The sequence below is a fragment of the Camelina sativa genome, chromosome 14, assembly GCF_030686135.1.
Source record: "Camelina sativa cultivar CO46 ecotype springtype chromosome 14, ASM3068613v1".
Taxonomy (NCBI): domain Eukaryota; kingdom Viridiplantae; phylum Streptophyta; class Magnoliopsida; order Brassicales; family Brassicaceae; genus Camelina; species Camelina sativa.
The window spans coordinates 30,186,639-30,195,277 of NC_141893.1; the positions used below are offsets into that span (position 1 = coordinate 30,186,639).

The 8,639-nt window shown below is 31.5% G+C and overlaps 2 protein-coding genes across 2 annotated transcripts; one reads left to right on the plus strand and one right to left on the minus strand.

The window, feature by feature from the left end:
• The first annotated feature begins 3,581 nt into the window (after nucleotides 1-3,581).
• LOC104742605 (uncharacterized) lies at nucleotides 3,582-4,357 on the plus strand. Its single transcript, XM_087486453.1, has 2 exons — nucleotides 3,582-3,896; nucleotides 4,010-4,357. The coding sequence occupies exons 1-2, from the start codon at nucleotides 3,652-3,654 to the stop codon at nucleotides 4,107-4,109; spliced, it is 345 nt and encodes a 114-aa protein (XP_087342579.1). The 5' UTR covers nucleotides 3,582-3,651; the 3' UTR covers nucleotides 4,110-4,357.
• Nucleotides 4,358-5,957: 1,600 nt separating this feature from the next.
• Nucleotides 5,958-8,639, minus strand: LOC104744028 (uncharacterized). Its single transcript, XM_019235601.2, has 3 exons — nucleotides 7,037-8,639; nucleotides 6,743-6,958; nucleotides 5,958-6,665 (listed from the first exon to the last, which is right to left on the minus strand). Exons 1-3 carry the CDS (start codon nucleotides 8,538-8,540, stop codon nucleotides 6,274-6,276), a joined length of 2,112 nt encoding a protein of 703 aa, XP_019091146.1. The 5' UTR covers nucleotides 8,541-8,639; the 3' UTR covers nucleotides 5,958-6,273.

Genomic DNA, 8,639 nt, shown 5'->3' on the forward strand with positions numbered 1-8,639 from the left:
TTTTGTAAGGATCTCTACGTGCTGTGTACCTCTATTAGCATATTTACACTTATATATAACAACAGTGTCATAAATTACTTGATAATAAAGTTTAACCTAGGAAGAAGGACCCGACCAATATTTCACGTATAATTTACATTTTTATTAATTTAACTTAGGAATTTTACTAATTAATTTACATTTACATTTAATTAAATTTACATTGATTAATTTTACATTTACATTTACTTTTAATTATACATTTAATTAAAATTTATAATTTACATTTTTATTAATTTGTATAAGTTTAACTTAGGAATTTTACTATTGTTCTAAATGTATAATTTTCATTTTTATTTATCTACTAGATTAGGACCCGCGGTACACCGCGGGACAAATTATTTATAACTAAAACATTTATATTATAAGTTGTATTTATAAGTTTAAACCATATAATACTGAAATATAATTTTTTTAATAATATTTATTAATTAGATATGTCTATTCTCGGATACCGATAGTGTTAACAAAATAATGAAATGATGTTTTACTCGTTTAACACCAAATTAATAATATTTTAAATATATATAAATATCAACAAAACCCGTCCCACTATATAACTCCGTCCCAAAATATTTTAACTTGCACTATATAATCTTAATTTTTAATATTTATTGTTTTGTATTTTAAATATTAGATTGAGTTGATATGTTATTTATTAAGGTTGTAACAATTTACATTTTATAAGATTGACACTTCTTATAAAGTTTAAATATTTATAATACTTAAAATTCTTAAAATGGTTGAGTATTTCTCATATTTGAAGTTTCGTAAAAGTTTAAATATATTATTAATATTTTAAAGGTTTTCTAACTTTTTTTTAAAAGTTGAAATATTTCTAATATCTAAACTTTATATTTGAAACTTCATAAATGTTTAAATATTATTCATATTTTTAACATTTTATAAAGTTTAACTTTCTAAAAAATAGAAGTATTTATAATATTTATACTTTTTTTTATAAAATATAAATATTTACAATATTCAACTTTTTAAAAGTTTTAAATATTTAATTTTTAAAAATCTTAAAAATAAAGAACCAGAATAAACCAAATAAAAGTCTTTTAAGTTTGAATGCCTGATAAATCAAGCTTTCTACTCATTTGTATTATGAATCATTTTGGTCTCTTTTATAGTATGACTCTGAACTATTGCCCAATTTTTTTAGGAGATGTGGGATATTATATCTGTATTTTTTATTCATCTATTGAGTAATATATGTCCGTTTTTAAAAATTTGTATTACATCATATGCAGGAAAAAGTCACAATTTTTATTAACTAAATATATTATAGAATAATTCAAAATAATTTAAATATAAATTCAAATAAAAGTGAAAGAGAATCTTATATTTATGTTTGAATGAAGTACAAAGATTTCCTTATTTTTTAAAATCTTACCTATAATTAACTTTGAATTTTTTGGTAAATAATATTAAAGTCAATGCATTAAATGTAAAAACTTTCTAAAAAATATTTTTGAGCAAAAACTGCTGAAAAAATATTAGTATAGATGATTAGGAAACTTAGGTTGATTATATATTTATGTAAGTTAACATGTTGACATTCTTCCGGATCCTTCTTGATTTTTTTTTATAATTATACTTTTATTAATTTCATAATCTCTTTTTTTCAATCAGGTTTATGTATCTTAAGTGGATGTATTTTATAATAAGTTAGTTTTTCTCTCTTCTCATTTTGCCACCTAAGCATCCATCCACTTAAGCAACATTTTTTTTCTTTAAAATAAATTTAAAATATTCATTTAATGCATATTTATGTTACTTATAATTAATAGAAATTTTAGATAAATAAAAATTAATTATGTAAAATAAATGAAATAATAAAATAATAAAAAACAATACTATCAATTCTTTATTAATTAGTGGTGATAATATAATTAAACTTTTCATAGTTTAAAATTTTAAATGTATTATTGAGTTTAGAATGAAAGTAAATTTTAAATTCATGGTAGAATAAAACAAAATTTATGTAATTGTATTTATAAAATTTGTAACAGGAAAAATAAAATTTAAAGTGAAATATTAGTTTATATCATGATCAAAAAAGAAAGAAAAAATTGATATTTCATAAACTGCTTTTAATCCAAATTTAAGTATTGGAAGATAATAATTAACGAGAAAATAGTTATAATATGCCTTTAAAATTAATTTAGAGTCTGCAATAGAAGGTGAAAAAATTAGAAATTAAATGGCAATGAATGCATCATAGATAATGACAGAAAGAATTATAGTTAAAAATATTTGGAAATAAATTACTAAAACTTGAACTGTTCTATATAAAAACTACATGTGACTAAATAAAAATCTTTGACATCTCATTTATTGTGTGAAACATGAAATATGAGATAAGATAGACACATTCATGAGTTGGTCCAGAATTATTTTATGGTACGCTGTACTTGCTTCTGTTATAACGATATTATATAATATATGAGATTCGGTATACTCAGATTTATACATAATAATATTATGTTAGTATCAACATCCAATAATAAATGATATATACAATTAGATCAATAATCGATAATCAACATCAAAGTCTTAAGAATGTTTTCATAGAATATGAATCAAAAATAAACTTTCTTAAATATACGATCATGAGTTAGTCATCAATACCGTTTATTTTTTCTGCAAAGTTTTAATTAAGGTGATTTTAGTTAATCTTAGTTACCAAATGATATATATCGAAATATTTATTGTTCAAAAAAACATTATAGTCAACAATATATATGTTGTATATCATTTAGTAAACTAAGTATAATGTTTATATAGATTTATACTCGAAATTTTGAATAATTATATTTGAGGTCATGAATTTATATTGATAGAAAATATTTTTAATTAAAATTTTGCATGTGCGTGGTATAAATTCTAGTAGTATATTTATATATATAACGATAAAACAACTTGTATAATAATCTAAACGTAAGAAAGCTTCCGCCCGTTGGTATTACTATATGCATGATCTTGATTATGCTTCTTCTTTATTTTGTTTGATTCGGTTGTATTCTTAGTATGCATACACTGATACACATAATGATGTATTGGTGGTTATTGTGGTTCGATCTTAATAATATAAAAATTTAATATGGTCAATTAGAAAACATGTCCATAATGATTTTCATAATAATCTCTTTTATTCATCTCAACTGTTTGATCTTTGATTTCGGTTAACTCTCATTGATATCCCAATAATATGTTGTATTATATGTGACAATAATTTTCAGTTAATTACATATGGTACACCTAAATGAAGGTTTTAATATTATTGTTTGATGATAATTTTTGGTTAGATCAAATTCTAAAAATACTAATGAAGCATCTTGCATAGGATGATCATATACATTTATATAAGCTTAAAAAGAAGAAGATAATATTCTAGGAATTGTCCAAAAAAAAAAAAAGATTCTAGGAAAACTAGAATTTCTCATTTTAGAGACACGGTGACGTGGCTACACAAGATTGGCTTAAGGTCTATCTTCAGAAAATTTTGTCAGGAACAATCAATCCCTTATTAGATAACTCAACGAAACAAGCACTTTTTTTCTTTTCTCTTTTTTTGGGGTTGACAAAATCTTTGAAACTGAGAGAATGTGGTGTGCATGTTATCATCAGCCATTACCAGCCAGCTCCTTCGTCTTGAATCGGCAAGAAGAGAGTCTGAGAAGAAAACAAGTGTTCTCCGTTTTCTTATCCTCATCTCCTATAAGCTTAAGTAACCATCAATGGCAAATCAGTAATTATCCCCAGACTGGGATTAGTAGACTAAAGAGACCAAACGCGAGTGTTTTGCCTCCTTCTGAGTCTGGTGATATCAGTACCTTCCTCCTAGTAAGGTCTGTCTCCTCTACTAGTCTCTACTTGTCTTCGTTTCTTTAAATTATTTCTTACAACTTAACAAAGATAACTCCAAAATGTATGGTTTATGTGTTGAACTTAATTATTGCAGTGGAGCAATGATCTCTATGTATTTGGTAACAAATTTTCTGGTTCCATCGTTACTCTTCAAGTCGCTCCAAGGTGAAGAAGAGGAGGAAGACTCCGATTAAACGTAACTATACATTTGAGTACTAGTGATTTTAAGTTTTACTCCCTTTTTATTTGTCCATTGAAGTTTATATCTCTTTAAGTGCATCGATCATCATATGCTAAGTTATTGATATAAGCTCCTATATCAGATTTCGTATCATTCAACTATTTATACGTAACTTTCAAATCATTACAATGATTTCTAAGCTTCATATCTTTTTATGGAAGGACGAATATATTTGTTTTGTATTGAGGTATATTTTCGCAACTTTTTTTTTGTTTTGTGGAAGATCGAATTGCCAATAGAAAAAGAAGAGTATTATTATTACTTGTCAAACAAAGCTAAAATATCAAGTGCAATATAATATGAAAAGAGAAACATAAATATTGAAAAGAAAATGATAATAATAATAACTTTTAAGCCTACTACTACTTAGTACATAGTAGCAAACTCATCCTTGTTAAGATTTATTTAGGCTTCTTAAGAACACAGATACCACCCTTGCAAGAACCTTTCTTTGAAGATGGCTTGAAACAACTAAAAATCTTCGAGAAAAAACCCATCTTTCTTGAAGTCTGAAAAAACAATATTGGGGGCTAACAGACTTTTTGAAGGATCTATACGTACTATGTACCTCTCTCTCTACTAGCATACCCACACATATATAACAACAGTGTCATAAATTACTTGATAATAAAGTTTAACCTAGGAAGAAGGATCCGATCAAAATGTTAACTTACGAAGTTTATCATTTTTTCTAAATGTACAACATTTATTTTTGACTTAGATTAAGAAACTTTAGGTTGATCATATATTTACGTAAATTAATATATTGACATTTTTCCACATCCTGTCTACTTCTTCTGTAATCAAATCTTTATGATTTCCATAATTTTGATTAATCATCTCAGACCCTTGGATCTTGTCGATCTCATCGATCTACTCAACCTTATATATCATATATTCGGGTAAGGGTATAATGGAGATCATATATGGTCTGAGTGGGAGAGGCGGAGAGCAGTTAAATTGACGTTTTAGAGACCGTTGAGAAAGAAACGCCGAATCAATCGGACTTGTTCCACCAAAATCCAAACGCACTCATATAAATCAGTTTAACTTTGATTATAAAGCTATGTTAGTCATTTGTCGGTCTAACTATGATTTCTTAAATATGTAAACTGATTCACATTTTGCTGTTCTATAGAACTTGGACTATAAAGTGGGTTTGTAATTTAGAAGATCTTGTGCTCTCACATCTAATTGTTCATGATAAGTTGAGATGTGATCTCTGTATCTTATTGGACTTTTAAGACTCTGTGTATCTGAGTATCTTGATCGATGTCGACTAATGCCTGAATGGGATTGTGTTTCTGTGACCATTGAACATTGACTCAAAACATTCCCTTACAAGAACCTTACAGTTTCTCAACTCTCTCATGAATTTGGCGGTGACTGACAACTCATCTGAATGTCTTGTAATATATAACAACGTAACAGTGTTAGATATTACAGCTACTCTCACACTAGTCATGGGAAAACGACTCTGAAGATTATGCCTGTTGCTAGTTTTGGTTGCTGAGATCAGGTACTTCATTAATTATCTTTTCAGTTGGTGTTACCTATATGGAATCACTTGGGATCAGTTTTCTAATTATCTTCATTAAATTAATCCCTTAGATTTTGATTATACTTGCTCCAGTTTCCTCATAGTTTAACTTGATGGAATCAGACTGTTCCATATAAGGATGAAGAGCTATCCCTGCAAGTAAAACTCTGATCTACAACACACCAAAAAGCTACTAGCTCATTACTGTGTTCACAAGATTCAAATTAAACACTCGCAGCAAACAAGCTTATGCTCATTTGGTGAATCAAAATAGCCATGCACTCACTATTGTAAGAAAAGTTATGATAAAACAGAGCTACAATGAATAGTTGGGAGCTGGCTGGCTTTCTTATGATTCAAAGTCTGGAAATTATAGCCTACACCGCCATTACAGAATAAACAAATGCATATACCAGTAAGAAGTATCTGATCTGCAACACACCAAGAAGCTACTAGCTCATAACCGAGTTCAAATGAAACATATAAAGATAGTAAACCAAAACCTCAGAGAGGTGAGGTTGATCTTTGATTATTCTATATACTTGCATTGGACTTCCCAGAACAACCTCGAATCCGCCTAGATCAAACGAGCTGCTGCGATTTTTCTCAGTTTCTCGACCTTCCTTTCTTTCATCAATGTCACCTTCTTTAGTACCTTATTAATAGTCTCTTCTAACGTTGATGACATCACTTTCAGCTCTTCAAATCTCTTTTCGTATGAGTCATCAACTTCCTTCTTAGCTTCATTACTGCACAACTTCTCATCTGAGCGTCCTGCTATGATACCATCTTCTTTGAGCAAACACTCTGGTTTGTTGCTACCATCATCGATCAGATCGGCATTGCTTCCATACACAACAATGTCAAGTAATCCTTCATTACCACCAAGGGGAGGATCTGAAGTCTTGTTTCCAACAAATGGGATCAATGCAATATTGTTTCCACTTTCATCAGACATACTTTTAGAACCTGAAAAACAAAACAAATCTACTATAGCCAACCTAGGATGTTTCTTAAACTCAATGTTCCAGCTGATTCATTGTTACCTATTTCAGGAGGTTGACTTGTGTACTTGCGTCTCTTGTCACGAGCTTGCTCCATGCACTTTGGTTTCTTGCTGCCATCATCGATCAGATCAGCATTGCTCACAACAATGTCAAGTGCTCTTTTATTACCACCAAGGGGAGGATCTGAAGATTTGTTTCCAACAAATGGGATCAATGCCATATTCTTTCCACTTTCACCAGCCACAGTTTTAGAACCTGGAAACCAAAACAAAAACTACTATGATCACCTACGATGTTTCTTAAAATTCAATGTTCCAGTTGATTCATCATTACCTGTTTCACGAGCTTGATTCACGTACTTGCGTCTCTTGTCTCGAGCTTCCTCCATGCCCTTGCGTCTCTTGTCTCGAGCTTCCTCCATGCACTTGCGTTTGTTTAAACGCTCAGATATAGTTATTTCATCACTGGATTCACTGCTTGTGCTGTTCATCCTAGCGCCTGAAGGAACAATACTATCACCAATGATGTTTCTTGCATTCGATGTTTCTGCTGATTCAACAACACCCTTCTCCTTAGAAGAATACTTCTGGAATTCTGGAAACGTCTTCCTCCACCACTCGCAGAACCTCGTGGTAACACGAGGTATCATAGAACGGGAAGGTATGCATAATTCCATTGCACTGATAGGCTTATTATAATCACTCCAAGCTGCACCTCGTGCGCGGTTGTCCCGGTGAACATTATGAGGAACATCCTGAAGTATTCCAAACTGTGAAGCCACTCGGTTGGGGAAGTAATGCTCCACATTGTCAACTCCAACAAGCTCAGAAACCCTGATGCATCGAGCAAAGGAGATGAGTTCATCATCAAGACTCGAGGAAACAGGAACACGCATGGCTTGCTCAGGGTAAAACAGAGGAAACCTCCAGTTTTCAACAGTTTTTGTGTAGGGACGCCACTCGAAACTGTCAATATTGGAGTTGTCCAGGATCAGTCTCGCATCAGTGGTTGTCTGCTTCATCTCACTCCAAAGAGCCAATCTTGGCTCATCTTTTAGCAAGGGATTAGGTTCTGGCTGTAGTTCCGTGAATCTCTCCCATGTCCAAACTTGAACCAACTTAAACAAGGCAGTCAGATCAATACAAGCCGTATTGGTGGATTCGCTGAAAGATGTGATGTGGGTTTTCAAGAGACTTAGGTCTGCATACAAGTGAGCAAGAACAGCAGGAGCAAGAGCAACCCTAGTACCCCTTGAAAGATGAATAGCAATTGGAAAAACATCTTGAGAGACATGATGGTAGCGTGATGGCAGAACGAAATAAGTAAGCCACAAGACAAGAAAGGCTACATGTTCATCATACTCATCGACTCTGTCCATGAATCTCTTTATCCATGTCACCGTTGTTACAAAATTGACGTTACCTCTGCGTTTAATAGCGCACCATTCAAAATCCAGTTTCGCCTTAATCTTCTCTCCTGAGCTATCCAGAGCAGCAAAGACAGGTGAACCCAAAACAGGGAGACCTGAAAGCAGCATAACGTCTTCAAGGGTTATGGTTGCTTCACCCCAAGAGAAAACAAAGGTGTTGGTGTCAGGACACCATTTCTCAGCAATACCCAGAACGAGATCTGTGTTTTTAGAGATTTTGTATGTGGACGCCATGACTGCTTCATAAATCCCAGCTTTCCTCCATGTGCCTCGGTGCAAAGCTGCCATTTTACCAACCCAAAGCTTAAATGCCTTGTTTGCAAATCTCCACCCTTTGAAGGAGACGCTGGAAGAGAGATCCTTCTTCGGTGGAGGGGAAGGAGCCGAATGAATTTGGCAAGGAGGCATGGCTACGGTGGTGGTGAAGCAGAGAGTTTGAGAAGATGGGAGTGGTGGTGATTGTTTTGCTTTGACTGAGTTTCAGAGGGAAACTCAGTATTTGTTGTC

Excerpts from the sequence above, each read along its gene's own strand:
- LOC104742605 (XM_087486453.1), top strand. The coding sequence starts at position 3,652 with ATGTGGTGTGCATGTTATCATCAGCCATTACCAGCCAGCTCCTTCGTC. Across the intron at positions 3,897-4,009 it reads AGTACCTTCCTCCTAGTAAG|TGGAGCAATGATCTCTATGT; the intron begins GTCTGTCTCCTC and ends TAATTATTGCAG.
- LOC104744028 (XM_019235601.2), bottom strand. The coding sequence starts at position 8,540 with ATGCCTCCTTGCCAAATTCATTCGGCTCCTTCCCCTCCACCGAAGAAG. Across the intron at positions 6,959-7,036 it reads GAATCAAGCTCGTGAAACAG|GTTCTAAAACTGTGGCTGGT; the intron begins GTAATGATGAAT and ends TTTGGTTTCCAG. Across the intron at positions 6,666-6,742 it reads AAGTCAACCTCCTGAAATAG|GTTCTAAAAGTATGTCTGAT; the intron begins GTAACAATGAAT and ends TTTGTTTTTCAG.